The 18,355-nt window shown below is 42.6% G+C and overlaps 1 protein-coding gene across 10 annotated transcripts in view; it reads left to right on the top strand.

Moving 5' to 3' along the window:
- Nucleotides 1-18,355, top strand: part of Myo1b (myosin Ib) — a 162,277-nt gene that overhangs the window by 113,362 nt on the left and 30,560 nt on the right. For all 10 annotated transcript variants that reach the window (XM_039082950.2, XM_063266575.1, XM_063266578.1 and 7 more), the window contains 5 exons: nucleotides 501-648; nucleotides 923-1,041; nucleotides 6,952-7,038; nucleotides 7,650-7,715; nucleotides 15,938-16,042. In XM_039082950.2, coding sequence (XP_038938878.1) covers nucleotides 501-648; nucleotides 923-1,041; nucleotides 6,952-7,038; nucleotides 7,650-7,715; nucleotides 15,938-16,042 — 525 coding nt within the window. The remainder of the gene's footprint in view (nucleotides 1-500; nucleotides 649-922; nucleotides 1,042-6,951; nucleotides 7,039-7,649; nucleotides 7,716-15,937; nucleotides 16,043-18,355) is intronic.

The following is an 18,355-nucleotide window of genomic DNA, read 5'->3' on the forward strand; positions in this document are numbered from 1 at the left end:
ATTTGTGCATGAATGAATGTGTCCCTTGTATCCTTGGGGCAATTCACCTTTGCGAGCCAATGTTTTCCTTGTACGTAAAGTAAGCCATGTTGTCTCCATTGCTGGAGGCTGCAGAAACAACTTGCTTGGCTTTGTTTCTAGAAGCAGAAGACCAGTGTGAACAAAAAACCCCGTTTTTCCCATCTGCGGAAACCAGCTGGTTGATTTGAAAGGGGGGAGGGGTACTGAGGCTCAGCTCCCAGCCCCCTCTTAATGTCTTCCTATCTCTGTACCACACTCTGCCATAACTCTGCACGGTGCCTGGGAGACTCTTAAATCACAGTTTGGATCCACCTATCAAGATAATTGCTTCATGTTTTAGTTTTTTTTTTTACCCCAGAAATAAATCTGTAATAATATTCATTAAATTTCATTACTTGTTAAAACAAGCAAGCGGCAACAACAAAAAAACACCAGGTACAGACGTATAGAGAGAAAACAGGTGCTTCTCTTCCTCCCAGAATGCCATGCAGATCGTGGGCTTTTCGGATCCTGAGGCCGAGTCTGTCCTGGAGGTTGTGGCAGCTGTCTTGAAACTGGGGAACATCGAGTTCAAGCCTGAATCACGAATGAACGGTTTGGATGAAAGCAAAATCAAAGACAAAAATGGTAAGTTAGTAGAGAAGCAGCTCGGCTTAGCGAACTCTTTGAATGTCTGCCGAGCTTCTAATCTAGAAAGCAAACCCTGGACTTATCATAGGTTTCAGAAAACTTACTAGTGCATGTAAACAGAAATACCACTGCAGTGAAGCTCTTGGCCTGCTGATTCACACGTGTGTTTATAGGCTTGAGTATGATTTAGAACGAACAGCTGCGGACTTGTTAACGATCATGAGTATCATACAGTCACTGTCCCTGTCTGTTCCTCTCTACTCCCTAACAGAGTTAAAAGAAATTTGTGAGTTGACCAGCATCGATCAAGTGGTTTTAGAAAGAGCGTTCAGTTTCCGAACGGTTGAGGCGAAGCAGGAGAAAGTTTCAACCACATTGAATGTGGCTCAGGTAGGTAAACTGTAGCATGCAGAAGAAAGCTTTACTTAAGTGGTGGTATCTCCCCCCCCCCCCCCCCCCCCAGAGCTGGGGACCGAACCCAGGGCCTTGCGCTTCCTAGGCAAGCGCTCTACCACTGAGCTAAATCCCCAACCCAAGTGGTGGTATTTTTATGTGAAATGTTATTTTGCAGGTGGTTACCTCGTGGCCACGCTCTATTCCACAGTATCATTGTGAGCAAGATGGCAGATATGTGTTGTTAGGGTAACAAAAGCTATATTTTATTCTGCTGAAGGTCAATCACACAAGGTTCATGTTCTATCCCAACCACAGTCCTAAGCCTCTCTCCCCAAGGCTGCTCACCTACAGGTCAGGATCCTGGGGTACACTCAAGGTGGCGTCTCTCCAGATGTGCAGTGTAGAGCAGTGCTCTGGGTCTCTGCTCACATACTGTCCAGAGGGCGTCACGGGGCTCTAAGGCTGTGTCCATTATCCTGAGTGAACAACGTCACTGGGTTTTGGTTATCAGGAGCAGCCTTGGGTATAGTGGGGATCATGACCAAGCCATTTTTACATATATAAGAGGCATTTTTACTGTGCTCATTACACATTGGAAACACTAAGGAAAATTAGACAGATATGAGTTTGTGTCCTAGGGAGCTGAGAAATAAGGTAGGGAATGCTAGATAAATAGACACAGCAAATACTCTGGCAAGCAGCATGTGTTAAGTATGCAGTGCTGCAGTTAAGGGAGAATGGTGTCCATGGAAGGAAGGCCATTCACACTGAAAAGTGAGCTGGGAACCACCGGGACTGTCTAGTGGAAGTGACCATGATCTGCCTCACATTTCAAAGGGTCCTTCTGGCTGGACATAAAAGAGCAGAGCCTGAGGGAAAATAAAGGCAGTTGATAGGGACAACCACTAATCCAGAGGCAGATGACTGCCTTGCAACCAGGGGGTGTGGTGGAGCCTTGCTGGGTCTGCTTTGAAACCAGAGGCCACAAACAGAATTGCTGATGTCTTAAAAGCAAGGTAAAAGAGGAGTGACTGGGGATCGATCCCGTGATTCAGGAGAAGAGAATGGGTTGAAGCCCCAGTGGTCAGACGGGACTCTCTTCCACGTTGTTCTCGCAACTATGTTTCGCACACCAGAGAAGTCTTCCTACAGAAATTCAGATGTGTGTATGGTGACGTAAATGCACTCAGGTAGCAGCAGGAGGCCCTTGTGGTGTGAATCCTTTGTTCTGCAAGTTGGACACTTTTCTACTACTTGGTGCTGCTCTGGGCTGGAATTAAATGGCTTACTACTGCTCACACAGACCTGCAACCATATCTTGTGGTCCCACCCCCCTTGAAGCCAGCCCTGGGTGCACTGGAACGGTTGTGTGGTCACAGCCACTGTGGGACCGCAGGGTAGAATTCATTCATCCCTTCTGTTCCTTTCTGCTCTCCTTTACTTTCTCTGTATTTCCGAGGCCGTGGAAGTGCTTTGCCATATGGAGGTTGGACATTGTAGCAGCCCTCCCCTCAGTGGAACGGGTGTGTTCTTTCCTTTTAAATGATTGCTGGCTGCCTTCACAGTCAGATGGTGAGCAACTGACTTAATTGGGAAGACTTTGAAAGCACGCCAAGTACAAGATCCACAGGAACCCCTATTAGAGAAATTGAGACCGAGAAGAGCTCTGTGGATAGAGAAGAGGTTTAGATGAGAAATAATGGACAAAATGCTATGTCAAACAAAAAGACAGGTTGGGAGCCTGAGGATCAGGATCAACCAGGCTTGACTGCAGCCAACATGGCTGGGAAGCTCAAGTTGGGCTTGGAGAATGTGTGCAGGAGGATCTCAGACTTAGACACACATCATAGTTACCAGGGTGGCTTGGCTACTTTTCTTATTAATTTATTTATTTTCGACCATACCTCCAGAGAGGTGGGTGCTGTGGTCTGGGGGAGGAGTAAGCAGTTTGGGATCCTGATATAAGCAAAAGTGTTACTGATGGAGGGTCACCCGTAGAGAACCCTCAGAGGTGGACATTTCAGCAGCCAGGGGAGTTGTTATATGTGAGGTAAAACCATGAAAAATCCTGCGTTTCACAAGGATCCATGGGAATATGTGGGTTTGAGGTCTGCTTTTGTGGTGTTGGCCTCTTGCCTTTTATTCATCCAGACCAGACCCAGTTGCCTCTTAGTTGATAATTGAGTGACCTTTTATTGCTGAGTGAAACTTCCCCACATCTTTTAAACCTTTGTCAAGAAAGATGGCTTGAGCCATCTGAGGGGGTTGGCCACTCAGTCAGGGGCGGTTTTTTCTTAATGCTCTTGGCAGTGTCTGGTGGGCTTTCTGTCACAGGTCAGTTACTCCATTAGGCTTTACCTATAACATCCACCTGAGGTCCCAGTAACATCTTTATTACCCTTCCACTTCATCTTTCTCCCAGAGCACTTAGATCTTTCTGCAGACATGAATACCAATACGAAGCTACTGGAAACTTGAGACAGTCTGTGGTCCTGTGTGTACTGGAGGATTCTCTCCTTTGCCTCAGGGCCCTCTGTAATCTGACCCTACCTACATGACTTCTCTCAATGGCGGTGCTCCGTAAGAGCCCAGATTATTTTATTCTCTTGCTTGTCCATCATCCATATGCTGTTGCCCATCCATGGGCTTCATGTAATTTTACTCCATCCAAAGAGATTTTTCTGACCAAATAGGCCCCTAAGTCCCCCATTTTCTGACCTCCTCTTTCCCCGCATGCTGGTTCTTACCCTCCTTCTGATGGAGGTCTTTGTGTCAACGTAATCTCTGCTGCCGCTGCCATTTGTGTCCCATTCCAGGCCAGGCTTGATGCTGGCCACTTTAGAAGCAGTTTCCCAGGGGTTTTCCTCTGTGAGCATCAAGGGGCTGCAGAAAGCAAGCGCTTTCATAGTGTGCTTAGGGTCTGAAGTGGTGACAACACCCGTGGTGTTCCCCTCACACTCGTGCTGTTTCTGCCCTCGGGTCAAGAGTACACCCGCTTGATTCCCTCCCCTCCTCCCCTTTCCTCTCCCCTCTTTTCCTTTCTTCCCTTTTCTTCTCCCCTACCTTCTTCCTTCTCTCTCTCCAATTTCTAGCAAGTTTTCTAGTTTAATTTCCTACTCCTGGTCCAGAGGGTCTCCAAGACAAGCAGGAAAGGGCTTTCATTATTAACCAGGAAATGGGCAGAGCAAGTGCTCTCCTCTCACTCTAAAAAATAAGAATTCAATAAATATTCCACAGCCTAACAAGACGTGTTCTTCATAAAGTGAAGACGTACCAATTTATTTTAACAAGAATTCTTGACACACTACAGTCTGTGTTGTGTTTTGTTAAAAGATAGAGAAGCCAGGGATATGGTGGAGGTGTGATATGGTGTAGGGGAAGGGAGTTTCTCTGCAGGCCCATTCTGAGGCATCCCTTCCCCCTCTGAAGTACCAGCCATAGTATGGTATGGTATGGTATGGTATAGTATAGTATAGTATAGTATAGTATAGTATAGTATAGTATAGTAAGAGTTTATTCAGGGCATGGGGAGGGGAGTTGAGAGAAAGGGAGAGAGAGGAGGGGGAGGAAGGAAGGGAAGGAGGGAGGGAGGGAGGGAGGGAAGGAAGGAAGGCAGGCATAGAGGCCGGTCCAGAGCATGTTGAGGGAGAGGGGAACGGGGAGGGGGGGAGCAGCAGGAGCAAGAGGGCAAGAGAGAGGGGAGGAGGCAAACAACCCCTTTTTAAGTGAGTCAGGCACACCTGTCTGTTGCCAGGTAACCGTGGGGCAGAGTCTAGAATAAATGCCTACAGTCTGCAAGGTACACGAGTGGCCAGTGTTTTCTAAGAACAGCAGAGCCTCTGGCTTCTTCAGCAAGGACAGTTGTTCTTGGACTGCTGACAGTGGGGCCATCTATACATGGTGCTAGTACTTAAGGCATACACTTGGCCACTTGGCACCCAGGGTATTCAAGAGAATTAGGTTTTCTCATCAAAGCCGCACTCTCCATCCAGCCTATGGATTCTGGATCATTAACGTGTGTGTGTGTGTGTGTGTGTGTGTGTGTGTGTCTGTCTGTCTGTCTGTCTGTCTGTCTGTCTGTCTGTCTGTGTCTGTGTGTCTGTGTCTATGTGTGTGTCTCTGTGTGTCTGAATGTGTGTGTGTGTGTGTCTCTGAGTGTGTGTGTGTGTCTGTGTCTGTGTCTGAGTGTGTCTGTGTGTCTATGTGTGTGTCTCTGTGTGTCTGAATGTGTGTGTCTCTCTGTGTGTGTTTGTGTGTGTGTGAGTGTGTGTCTGTCTGTCTGTGTCTGTGTGTCTGTGTCTATGTGTCTGTGTCTATGTGTGTGTCTCTGTGTGTCTGAATGTGTGTGTCTGTGTGTGTGTGTCTCTGAGTGTGTGTGTGTGTGTCTGTGTCTGAGTGTGTCTGTGTGTCTGAATGTGTGTGTCTCTCTGTGTGTGTTTGTGTGTGTGTGTGAGTGTGTGTGTCTTCTGCCTCATGTATGTTTCATCCCCGTGAACCAGTTTAAAGTGTACAAATAAGCACATAAAAGCATTTTACCTTCATACAACTTAACAAAAGCCCACGGTAGAAGAACATTTTTAGATAATATTCAAAGCTGAATAAAAACAGTAAAATTTTTTTAAAGATTTATTTATTTTTATGTATGTAAATGAGTACACTGTAGCTGTCCTCAGACACACCAGAAGAGGGCATCAGATCCCATTACAGATGGTTGTGAGCCACCATGTGGTTGCTGGGAATTGAACTCAGGACCTCTGGAAGAGCAGTCAGTGCTCTTAACCGCTGAGCTATCTCTCCAGCCCAAAACAGTAAGATTTTAAACCTACATATTTGGTTGTTATTAAGTTTTTGGATTGAGAGAACCATCTTTCTGTTTTCCTATTTTTGTATTTTATAAGATACTCTGTAACATTGCGTTCCTATTTATTGTTTAGGAATCTTTTGAACTTTGTAAATATGGGGTGGGGAGAGGAAACTATGTGTCAGCTGTGTCAGCACTGCATTTATGGATCAGAGTTGGAGGTCAAGTCCCTCTCCTCCCTTGTGTGCATCCTGGGCCTTAAACACAGGCCGCCTGGCTGGGGCCATGGCTGGGTGCATGGGGCCATGGCTGGGTGCATGGGGCCATGGCTGGGTGCATGGGGCCATGGCTGGGTGCATGGGGCCATGGCTGGGTGCATGGGGCCATGGCTGGGTGCATGGGGCCATGGCTGGGTGCATGGGGCCATGGCTGGGTGCATGGCAGCGGCTTTCTTCTCTGTAACTTCTCACTGGCCCCAGTTTTTAGGAATTTTATATCTCTCATGGCTCTTCGTAAAGTATCCTTCCCTTCTTTGAATCCTTTGAGATAGTCTACATATTCTTCCTGATTAGTTTATCAATTATACTCTCTCTTTTTATGGCTTCAATTAAAGACCTGGGTTTGTAACTGAAAATAAAGTTTATTGATTGTTTTCTTCTGACCTATTTTATTTCCTTTCCTTTGAGTGGGGAGGGCTGCTGTATTAAGGACACAACTTTTTGGTTTCTTTCCTACAACGTAAGCGTTTAGTTGTCCAGCTCAGTGATCCGTCTGTGTGTAACTACATTACATCTCTCTCATGAATGCTGAGTTTCCTATTCTTGGGATCCTCTCTTGCTTTTCCTTTGTTCTGAAACATCAGGATAAATATTTTTATAGCAAAACATTCTGGAATATTAAGCTGAATTTCCTGGGATGCAAAAAATGAAATCTGAGTGAAAAGTTTGCTTAATTCTCTTAAAGTTTGACTACTTAGCCAGTATGTAATAAAAATTGCCCCAAAGGGAAATTTGAAATAGTCTAAATATTTTTAAAGTATTTTAAATATTTTATAGAAATTAAGCATTTGTTCGTGTTAAGTTGTTCTTTTTTCTTTTTAATAGGCTTATTATGCCCGTGATGCCCTGGCTAAAAACCTCTACAGCCGGTTGTTTTCATGGTTGGTAAATCGAATCAACGAAAGCATTAAGGTATCGAATCTCTGTAAGACACTGTTTGTAATAAATAAATGGTATTCACAGGGCAAACATTGTATTAAAGAAGCTTAGTTCTCTAAGCAAATATTCAATCGCCACTTTAAAAGGCGATTCTTTAGGGTAAGATTGAGCTTTGCCAGGGGTCTTGCTTCTTTCGCTTGACCACATGCTCTGCATCTCGCTGGGGATCAGACTGCTCTCGTGTTCTGCGCAGCACAGCAGTGAGCATTTTTCTGGGTAGTTGTATGCACTGCACTGAGAAGATGACTTCTTCTTTTAGGTACATACATGATCTTCCTTAAATATCTTTGGAAAGGATTTATGTGGTCTTCAGTGGGTATTGGACACGGTGACCACGAAAAGCTTTTTGTTTAGTCAGAGTCTATTCTTTTTTTGTTTCATAACATGAGGCACCGCCACGACTTTCCATGCCCAAGTCATTATTGTTAAGTTTCTGAAGGACTCCACAGCAGTACTCTTACCTTCTAAGTCTTTAACAGAACAACTGGATTATTTCTTTAGTTCAAAACATCTTGTGCATATCTGTGCCTCTTGGTGTTATATTATGCCTGCATTGTGTTACTAACTTGAAATATTCTTTTAAGGCACAAACCAAAGTGAGAAAGAAGGTCATGGGTGTTCTGGACATTTATGGCTTTGAGATATTTGAGGTAAGATTTTTTTTTTAAATTAGTACTACTGTTATTAAAGTGGAACAATTAGAAATGAAGTCACGTTGTATAGGCAAGTTATTATAAATGACTGTACTTTGAATCTGAAAGTAAGCTCTTGGCAAGTATAGTCACAGTGTGTGTGTGTGTGTGTGTGTGTGTGTGTGTGTGTGTGTGTGTGAGTGTGTGTGTGTGTGAGTGTGTGTGAGTATGTGTGTGGTGTGTGTGTGTGGTGTGTGTGTGTGAGTGTGTGTGAGTGTGTGTGTGAGTATGTGTGTGTGTGAGTGTGTGTGTGAGTGTGTGGTGTGTGTGTGGTGTGTGTGTGTGAGTATGTGTGTGAGTGTGTGTGTGTGTGAGTGTGTGAGTGTGTGGTGTGTATGTGTATGTGTGTGTGGTGTGTATGTGTATGTGTGTGTGGTGTGTGTGTGTGTGAGTGTGTGTGTGTGAGTGTGTGTGGTGTGTATGTGTGTGTGGTGTGTGTGGTGTGTGTGTGAGTGTGTGTGTGTGAGTATGTGTGTGTGAGTATGTGTGTGAGTGTGTGTGAGTGTGTGTGAGTGTGTGTGTGAGTGTGTGTGTGTGTGAGTGTGTGAGTGTGAGTGTGTGAGTATGTGTGTGTGAGTGTGTGTGAGTGTGTGAGTGTGTGTGTGAGTGTGTGTGAGTGTGTGTGTGAGTGTGTGTGTGAGTGTGTGTGTGTGAGTGTGTGTGAGTATGTGTGTGAGTGTGTGTGAGTGTGTGTGTGTGTGTGTGTGTGTGAGTGTGGAAGTGCTGAGCCACCATTTGGAGACTTTATCAAAGCCACTTTTGAAATTTTTATGGAATAATGTGTCTTCCATGTTACATGGACTACCAGTGCCTGTGGCCATCTAGTCATTCAGAGGTTACTTGAAAAACAAAGCATAAAAAAAGTCAGGAAGGGAGAAGCCAGAGATGTCCATCGCCTTGGTCTTGTCCAGGCCATGCCTTGCTGTGGTCTTACAATAATAAACTCCACAGCAGAAGTTCAGAATGAGCTTGCTTGCTCCAAATTAAATGGTTAAACATTACACCTGAGCCAGGAATGGTTGCCAGTGCCTTTAATCCTAGCACTCAGGAGACAGAGCCAGGGGGATGTCTGTGAGTTTGAGACCTGCCTGGTCTACCGAGTGGGTTTCAGGGCAGCCAGGGCTATGGCATTCTAGGGCTGTCTGAATGCTGTAGTAACTGCTGTGTATGTTGTCGGATTTAATTTTCAGAACAGTTCCATGGAAGTAGTTGTTATTCCCATTTCACAGATGAGAAAGTAAGGCCAGGTAGCTACCACACTTGATTTCTGCTAAATAATAGCCATAAGGTCCAACTCCTTGGTTTCCCAATATTTTATTTCTTTCCTTTCCTAGTAGGGTTAAGACAAAGGTCATTTCCTTACTTTTCTCTCCAAACTCATAGGTTCCCCATGTGGGAAACCCCAATGTTGTCACAAGCCTCCAGTTCCCTGTCTCCCTCTCTTACATCAGTTCTAGACCCTGGTCAGTTTGAAGATGCGTCTAGATGGAGTTGTACACCCTGGCCTCTGCCCTTAGCTGGGAGTGTTCAACCTTCAGCACAGTTCCCATTTGTGGGTGCCTCTTAGGCTAACTCTGCAAAAGAAGCTACAAGTCTCTTGATAGTTGAGGTTTGCGCATTGGGAAAATTCTTGTGTGTATTCAGAAGTCCCTGTGCTTAAATTAATATCCTTTAGCAAGGTCTCAGGATACTGTTACTAAATGTTAGAGTTATTCTTTACCATTGGCAGGGGGAAAGGTCTCTTACCTGGGATAGCACGGATCTAAATTTGAATCGTTTCATGAGTTGGCTGACTGGTGAACATCAATTTCAATAGAAATTTAGGAGAAAAGTTAGAGTTAATGAAGCTCATAAAATTAAAATAGTGGATTTACATTAATTTTCCCAGAGAAAAATTTATTGCTCATAAATTGCATGTGCATCTTTAGAATTTTAACCATGGCACCATGAGCATAAACAACCTATGTGCATGTTCATTTATTGCTTATGAATAAGACAGATTCTTACGACCATGTCACACACAGCCTTGGTTGACCTGGAATTTACTACATAGACTAGGTCGGCCTTGAACTCAGACAGTCTTCCTTTCTCTGCCTCCCACACCAGACCGGATTGAAACTATTTTGATAGGATAATGGGGTTATGTTGAGACATACAGTTAGCTTGCCCTCTAGTGCATCCTAAGATGTAATTAGCTTTAGAAAATGAGTTTTAACAGCTCTCAACATTGCTTTCTCTTTAAAAGTTCAGAATTCTTGCCTAGGGAATGGTACCGCCCATAGTGTGCAGGCCCTCCCACCTCGATTAACACAGTCCTGGTATCTTCCACAGTCATGCTCAAAGGGCAGCCTAAAGTAGACAATCCCTTGTTGAATTTCCTTTCCCAGTAATTCTTAATTGGGTAAAGTTGACAGTCAAAACTATCCCAGCCATATAAAATCATTGAGTTCATGTTTGTTCTCCATGAAATAAGTGTGTTTTTAAAAAGTAAACATTATGAACTCAAGAAGAAGCCAGAAATCTCTTATGATGAAGAGGATAGAAATAATTAATTATTCAATAACAATATTCGATAACAATTATTTAATAAAATTCGATAACAATTATTTAATAAAGACCTTGTAGTAGTAGACCCCTTTAATTAGTAGATGCAGAGTGGATGGATGTATTTTTAAAAAAGGGGGGGGGGTTGGGGATTTAGCTCAGTGGTAGAGCGCTTGCCAAGCAAGCACAAGGCCCTGGGTTTGGTCCCCAGCTCCGGAAAAAAAGAAAAAAGAAAAAAAAAAAAAGCAGGCTGGCAATATCGTTTAGCTGCTTGCTACCAAGATCTGGTGAACTGAGTTTGATTCCTGGCTAGCCATGAACTGTCAGTGTGGACCAGGCTGATCTCAGTCCCTCGGGTGCCAGGATTATAGGTGTCTCCCTCTGCACACATTTGCTTTGCCTTCCATTTCCGTTTTTATTCCTTGAGAGAAGTAGGATCTGTACATTGTACTCAATTAAGTTTTCTCTGTTTTTCTGTCTAAATCTCTCAGTTTAATCATCAGCTAGACTGATTTTAACAATTTGTTTTTATTTTATAAATATATTTGGATGAATTTAGAATGAAAACAATTTTAGATATTTTTATTTAAATTATAAAGGTTCTTTTTTTTTCTTTTAATAAGTTATTCACAAACCTTTCTCTGATACTTGCCTAAGAAAAAGTCAGTATTAACCACAGAAAACCTGACTAAGAATTTAAGAGTGCCAGAAGCTTAAGTGGGAGGAATCAGTGTAAAAGTATTTAGAATTCATCTCAGTGCAAAATGAGTGGTTCTTCTGCCAAAATTGACCACAGGAAATGACGGTTCTGCCTTTTGGAGCACTGTGTGCTTTACTTTGAAACTGTACAGTAAGGTCCAGCCTTTTCCTAACTGTCCAGTTCTGCCTCAGCGACTGCCCTGTCAGGCACCATAGACACGCTTTTCAGCTGAGCTGGTGGAAGGCTTTCATCTCTCTGGTTCCTCTGGAAACAGAGGGGGAAATGGGGGCATTAAGCCTTGGAATGATGATGCATGGATTTCCTGAACAGCACTTAGGGCCAGGGGTGAATAAGTCTGCCTTGCTGGCTGCATGTGATCTGATGTCAGTGTGTAAAACAGATTAACAGAACATGGATAAAGGAGACGCTCAAGAGGAAGAAAACATTGTAGCTCTACGTTCTGGTGGAACAAGAAATCCACTTTCCAGAGGGAGAAAACCGAGTCCAGATGCCCCACACAATTAAGTTTGAACATTGTTTTAACTCAGAATTTGGTCCTTGATTTCTGAGATGTTTTCATAATTTGTCCATTGAGGAGAAAGTGGGCTGACCAGGGAGAAGTGAGGAGGGAGGAGGAAGGCTGAATATTATCAAAATGCCTTGTATGAGATTCTCAAAGAACTAATAAAAATGGAGGGAATAAAGAAGTAAGTGCTATTACTTAAAAAAAAAATTATGTAACACGGGAAAGCAAATTGAGCAATGTGAAATCTTCCTTAGGCTTATCTGGAAGGAAGTTATTAAATTGGCAGTTAGTTTACTGGAAAAACTTAATTAAACATTAATTTCCACTAGAACCTAGTGGCCTCAGTTTCTGGTTATGTCACATCCTGTACAGCTGAAGTATTCTCATCCAGGCAAAGGGCTAAGTTAATTGTACCTCTTGCCCTATCGTCGTTATAGAACATGTTTCCCAATTAATTCTGGCTAGTGTCAGTACCTGCCTATCTAGTTCTCCTCTGTGCTGGAGAACACATAGCTGGAAGAAGGTGAAGCAGGTTTAAAAATCAAAAAGGCGACTGGATTAGATATGAATATGATGGGCTATAGATTTTAAAAATCATAGTTTACCTAAAGATATTTAAGAAACTGTTTCTTAAATCGTTTTTCTTCAGGCTTACATATTTGATTGTTATCCACCTAGAAAAACATTATGTATAGAAAGGAAAATTTGTTAATTACTCAGTTTTGTTAGTGTTTAGAAAGGTGTCATAGCTAATATTAAATGTTTTTCTTACATTGCATTTTAAAGTTTCTTTTTCTGATGTTTTTAAAAGTAGTTACTGCTTTGGAGGCTTTTTCTTGACATAGTTACCTTAAAAAACAATTGTGGCTAAGTACATTACCTTCTATCAAAATGATGATATTTTTGGTGATACTCTGGGGATGCATTTACAGCAGTGGTGTGTCCATCCCAGGTCTCTAAATTGCACCCACAAAGCTGAGGGTTTATCTATAAATGAACCATTTCATGTGTCATGCCTTCGTTATATAAAGATAAAACCTCACCTAATACATTACACCCAAATGCCAAATGTGTATCCCTGGACAAAAGGAAGAGCAGACTTTTTGCTTGAACAAATAATGGTTTTTGTATTTGTACTGCCTGTTTTCTGTAATGTCCAAATGTAAAATATATCATCTCCTTATCCTTAATATTCAGGAATGGAGTTGTCTCTTGCATTTACTGCTTAATCTTAATATCTATTATTTATAAGGAGAACAGCTTTTTAAAATTACGTAATTGCCTTTAGGAATTCAAGATAGCCTTAACTGCTTCTGTTGCAGAGAATATAAATAGACCAATATTTCTGGACACGTCTTTCAAAACCATGCTGTGTGGCTGATACTTGGGAATAGAAAGTAGCATGAATCATGCATGCTGCGGACACAGTCAAATGAACTCCGAGTCTGTAAGACGACTATTTAAGAAGCCCTAGTGTTTAAAGTGTCAGTTTGTCCTACCCCTATGCAGTGGGTGCTTGCCCCCCCTTCCTCACAGCTCTCTGTGCTGAGCTCCATTGGAGGGAGTCACTGAGTAAAAGCCCTGAATGTACTTGTTTGAATAAATTCCTTAATGTTTATGCCACAAGATAAGCGCATTATTAGCTTTTATTCTGGACAGTAACTCTTGCCGTGGCCATGGTGTGTTTGGGGGTGTGTACCATTGCAGTAGACGCTGATTTCAATTTGCAGTGTGGGAATAAGTTAATTTCTGCATTGACGGTTGGGGATTCTAGTTTTGTTTGCGGGCTTGGAAGGTGAATTTTATCATTAGAGAGTTCAGTTTTTGTTCTTAGAACACTTCTAGGTGGATACTGTCTCCTTGTCATCTGAAGTGGTTTCGAATGAGGAGTCCAGCATGATTCCACACAGCACACAGAAGCAGATCATGGACGGGAGGTCCTTCCGGACCTTGAAGGGTCTTGTCACGCTTTGTGATCTTCCAGATGCCTTTGTTCCCTACTCTTTGGGTAGAGATAGGCCTTGACCATGCATGCACAGTTTCTTTACACTGAAATGCTGGGCTCTGAAGCCCTAGGACTTTGGGCACGTTTTATGACTTATCAGTATCTCAGCCCGCCCCTGTCATCTTGCTTACTTAGCCTCTGCACAGTTTTGGTCCCACATGCAGCTTTAGAACCGCTCCATTAGGTCGATTGTGACTTCGTCTAAAGTTTTCTACCAATTAGAAACATAACCTCACTGGGTGGCGGTGGTGCACACCTTTGGTCCCAGCGCTCAGGATGCAGAGGCAGAGTAATCTCTAGATTCAAGGCCAGCCTGGTCCACAGAGTGAGTTCCAGGACAATCAGGGCTACACAGAGAAACAGTGTTTCAAAACTAACCAAACAAACAAACAAAAGACAGGCAGGCAACGGCAGTGAACAATTCTTTGAAAAATCTATTGCTAATTAAGAACTGACTGCATTTTGTGTCTGTCCCCCCCGCACCAGAATGCAGTAAGTATAAACTGTTTGCAGTGCTGGTCTGTTGCATGTGCCTATGCTAATAGCTTCTCCAGTTTCTGTGAGTTTTTTAGCCAGTGGTTGCTGACTAATTGTGTGGCTGTGTGCAGAAAGCAGTAAAGATTAACGGCAAATATAATGTAGCTTGAATTTAATCCATGAGCTGTGTTGTAATTGTGAAGCTTCGCTTTCAGTTTCTTACTTGTTTGTGTGCATTTCATAGTCTTGTTTGGAAAGTGCACAGGGCACATCACGTATCCAAGGACACTAGTCACTTCCCTCTCTCTCCTCATCAGCGGACACTTGAAAGTAGCCTCATTGTGCTGAAACTGCTTCATCAGCAAAGATGAATAGAAGGTTTATTCTTTATGTTTATTTTCCATTGTAAGAGGTCTACTTGTACTAGGCACCCCAACATTGTTTTTTATTTGTGATCACAGCATTATAAAAGGGTATATTTTACCAAGCCAGAAAAACCTGATGTTTCTCATATGAAATGACTGTGCTGCTGCTTAAAAGAGTAAAGACATCTGACAGCTACAGTGGACTGACTTTATCCCTAATAAAAATCGTTAACTGTGATTTTAAAGAGTTTGTGTGGGGAGGTGAAAATACACGCTGGCTTCTTTAGTAAAAACCTTCAGTCTGTTGAGAAACATTGACTTCAGGCTAAACTTAGATCATCGAGGTCAGTCAGTGACAGTAGAATCCTGCGGGTCGTTTATGGCTTGGAGTTACAAGTTTCCTCTGATCACTGTATTCGGAGTGGTTACAAATCCTTAGCAGGATTCCAGACAAAGAAATAGTCAGAGGCTCTCTTGCGACCCCATTCGGGTCCGCCCAAGGTAGACCAAAGTTAATTTTTTTAAAAAAATCAGCTTTTTGAAACCTTTTTTGCTTTTGTCAGAGAGATATAAAGGCCAGTCCCTCTGCTTACACACGGGGGATGTTGAGCCTCGAATTACCCATGCTGAGGCGTTCCTTGTTAGATCAGGACTGGCCACTCTCAGTGGGAGCAGAGCCGCGTTTACCAGAGGTGGAGTCTTTGTGTCCTTTTGCCCACTGCCAGTACCTCTTGGCAAAGATGGGATGTAAAAGTGAGGAAGACAGGCTTCAACACCACATCCATGCCATTCTGGAAGGTTCTAATAAAGCATGTTCCTTCAGCAGACAGGATTTGTAACTCAGGGTGTTCATTCAGCTCTGAGGGTTGTTCAGTATTATTTCATCATAGAGCTTTTTTCAGAGAGTTTATAAGAGATAATTAATAAAAGGCAGAACTTCTGAAGAGGAAGCTGGGGTGCCTGAGAGAGCCGATTTGGCCTTCTGAGAGGAGAGAGATTGTCTCCGGCTGAGGGGGTGGCTTGATGCTTTGATTTCCATAGATTTGTTTGGTGGATTCACTGGCTCAGTATGTATTTGGTATTTACACAGCGAGCAAGATGGTATGGTTGGGCCCTTCCTCTTAAGTAACGTGCAGTCACATAAATATGTGAGGCTAATCAATACATATACATATCTGTGCACACATTTACAAACAGGGTGTTGAGTGAGGAACCTGATTCTGGTTGGAGGTTGAGGTAGGAAGGCCTGAGAATAAACCATTTGGCAGCTGTTGACAGGGATTATGTATCTCACTGGGTCTACTGAATTTCAGGGGGAAATTTGAACCACAGATGGGCTGCTTCTCTACCATATAAACTCCGCATCCTTAAGTACTGCGGCGTCCGTGCATATCTCATTTGTTTGCTGACTCATGAACCATTCCCCACATGCTCGCAAGGCACGTCTGTCCTGGGAGCCTGTGTGGGATGCTGGGTGGCATTTCAGATGGACTGAGGTGTTGAGTGTCTTCCTTATGGAGAGCTAATGCTATGGCTATAGTGTATTGCCTTCTTTCCACACAGGACAACAGCTTCGAGCAGTTCATTATTAATTATTGTAATGAAAAGCTTCAACAAATCTTCATTGAACTGACCCTCAAAGAAGAGCAAGAGGAATATATTCGTGAGGTAAAGTTGAAACAGTCTAAAAGGTTTCTCCATTATAGCGAAAAATCTGTATTTGAAGACCATCTGCTCTAAGTTTAATATATTATGTCTTCAAGTATTTTGTTTGTATGATGGCTGTGCTGACTGTTCCACTAGTGTTCAGAACATATGTAGATCGTCATTAAATACTAGCCAGTGACCTTCAGTCTCATAGGTTCCAGTGTAACTATGTAAAATAATATTGCGTTAAGAAAACGGAAATGAATAAATAAATTAGGTCTACACACTGGACTAGCACTGGGACATAGAAGGGAGTGAGTGGTTGACACAACATGGATCATGTGCATTAAGCTAAATGAAAGAAACCTGATTCCATCCACCTTAAAGTGACAGTTGTGTATGGATTGTCAGTGGTTGCTGGGACTTCACAAGTTTGAGTGGTGTGACAAGAGGGAATTTGGGGACTGACTGTGGTTATGGTTGTAGATTATGAATGAGCTGACACTAAGAGCCATATACAGGGAGATTGAGAATTCTTAGAGATTTTGCTCAATCTTTAAAAAAATTATTTTAAAAATCAATTTACATAATTTATACATAGCATTTGTTATATGATCACTATATTCTGGGTGTTGTTTAAGGACTATTCCATTTAATGTCATCTTTTTAAAAATTATTCTTGTATGTATGAGTGCTTTGTCTGCATATATATCTTCGTGCCAGAAGAGGGCTTCAGATCCCATTACAGATGGTTGTGAGCCACCACGTGGATGCTGGGAATTGAACTCAGGACCTCTGGAAGAGCAGTCAGTGCTCTTAACTGCCGAACCAGCTCTCCAGCCCCCAGCGTCATCTTAAATTAACCAGAAATAATTGTTTGTAAAATCCTTTCATCTTTAATTTTAAACCACACACTTGGTTTTACTCTTTTATGTTTTTAAACTAAACATTCACCTTTTAAGTGATTTGTTTTCTTATGCCTATATTTTTGTTTGCTTTTGATTTGCTGCAACATTTTAGGAATGCTATCAACTGTTTTCCTTCTTTTTTTAAAACATTTTAAATATAGGGCTAGGAGCACGCGGAGGTCAGCGGATAACTTGTGAGAGTCAGTTGTCTCCTACAGAGTGCTTTCTAGGGATTGATTTCAGACTGAGACATCTTAACATTCCACTGTATTCCATTTTAAAGACAAAATTAGCAATGTAGCCCAAATGAACTTAAAACTCAAGGTAGTCCTGTCTCAGCCTAAAATGGATAGATAGACATAGAGATATAGGTAGATGGTAGGTAGATAGGTGAGTAGATAGGTAGGTAGGTTGGTTGGTAGGTAGGTAGAGGGAGTTTTGTTTTCGGTGAGTGCACATTAATGCATGTTTTTAGACAGGTATCTTACTGTGTAGCCAAAAATATCCCCGAATAAAGGATGCATCTGCCTTATTCTTTCAGTGCCAATGTTATGAGCATGCACTCCTGTGTGTATTTTACTAATAGAATTGCTAATCCCCAGTGACTTAGTAAAACAACCCATTAAACCGAACTGTTAATATTTCTTTTGTTGTTGTTTTAGAATGGCCATTTTACCTCAGAAAAGTTCTGTGCTTTTCTGGCAACTTCTGGTAATATAAATATCCTAAAATCAAGAACCATTCTCTTCCTGTCTTCTCATCTTACAGAGACTGCTAGGAAGTTAATGTATAGATTACTTGAAAAACTTTTAAGAAAATATAGGCAGATCTCCCGCTTGTTATATGAATTCTGTTTCTTCTCCTAAGAAAACTAATGTCTGTGCCTAGAGAGGGAGGGTAGGCCGACAGAGAATGAAGGCACTTCACCTCCCTGGTTTGGCTCTAGAACTAGTGTTGGAGGCTCTATGGGTAGGTTTTCCATGGTGTGTTCTGTGGAGGAAATACTTTCTCTCCATACTGGGCTGTTTTTACACATGAAATAGTTAACTGACTTACGTAGCATTGATTCTAAAATTACTTTTGCCTCACGATGACAAAAACTCTAGGCTTTAGTTGCTGGGATCAAGTTCTGCCTTATTTCCTTATAAACATCGTAAATATACACACAGCAATATTGACCCAGGGGCCTATTGAGTAAAGATTTGGCTCAGAGCCCATGAAGCGCATGGGAAACAGTGACAAGTGGGAGAGTGGAATGGGAAGCGGCCTTGGAGCAGGTCAGGGGCAATTGCTTCTCGGTTCATGTCAGTGGCGAACTCCTGTGTTGAGGAAGCTGTTGGAACCGGACGATGATGTCGACAGCTTCAGGCTGAGAGTGAAATGTGGGTGGGGGGTGAGGGGAGCAGTTCATTTTCAGATGGCACTG

The sequence above is a fragment of the Rattus norvegicus genome, chromosome 9, assembly GCF_036323735.1.
Source record: "Rattus norvegicus strain BN/NHsdMcwi chromosome 9, GRCr8, whole genome shotgun sequence".
NCBI lineage: Eukaryota > Metazoa > Chordata > Mammalia > Rodentia > Muridae > Rattus > Rattus norvegicus.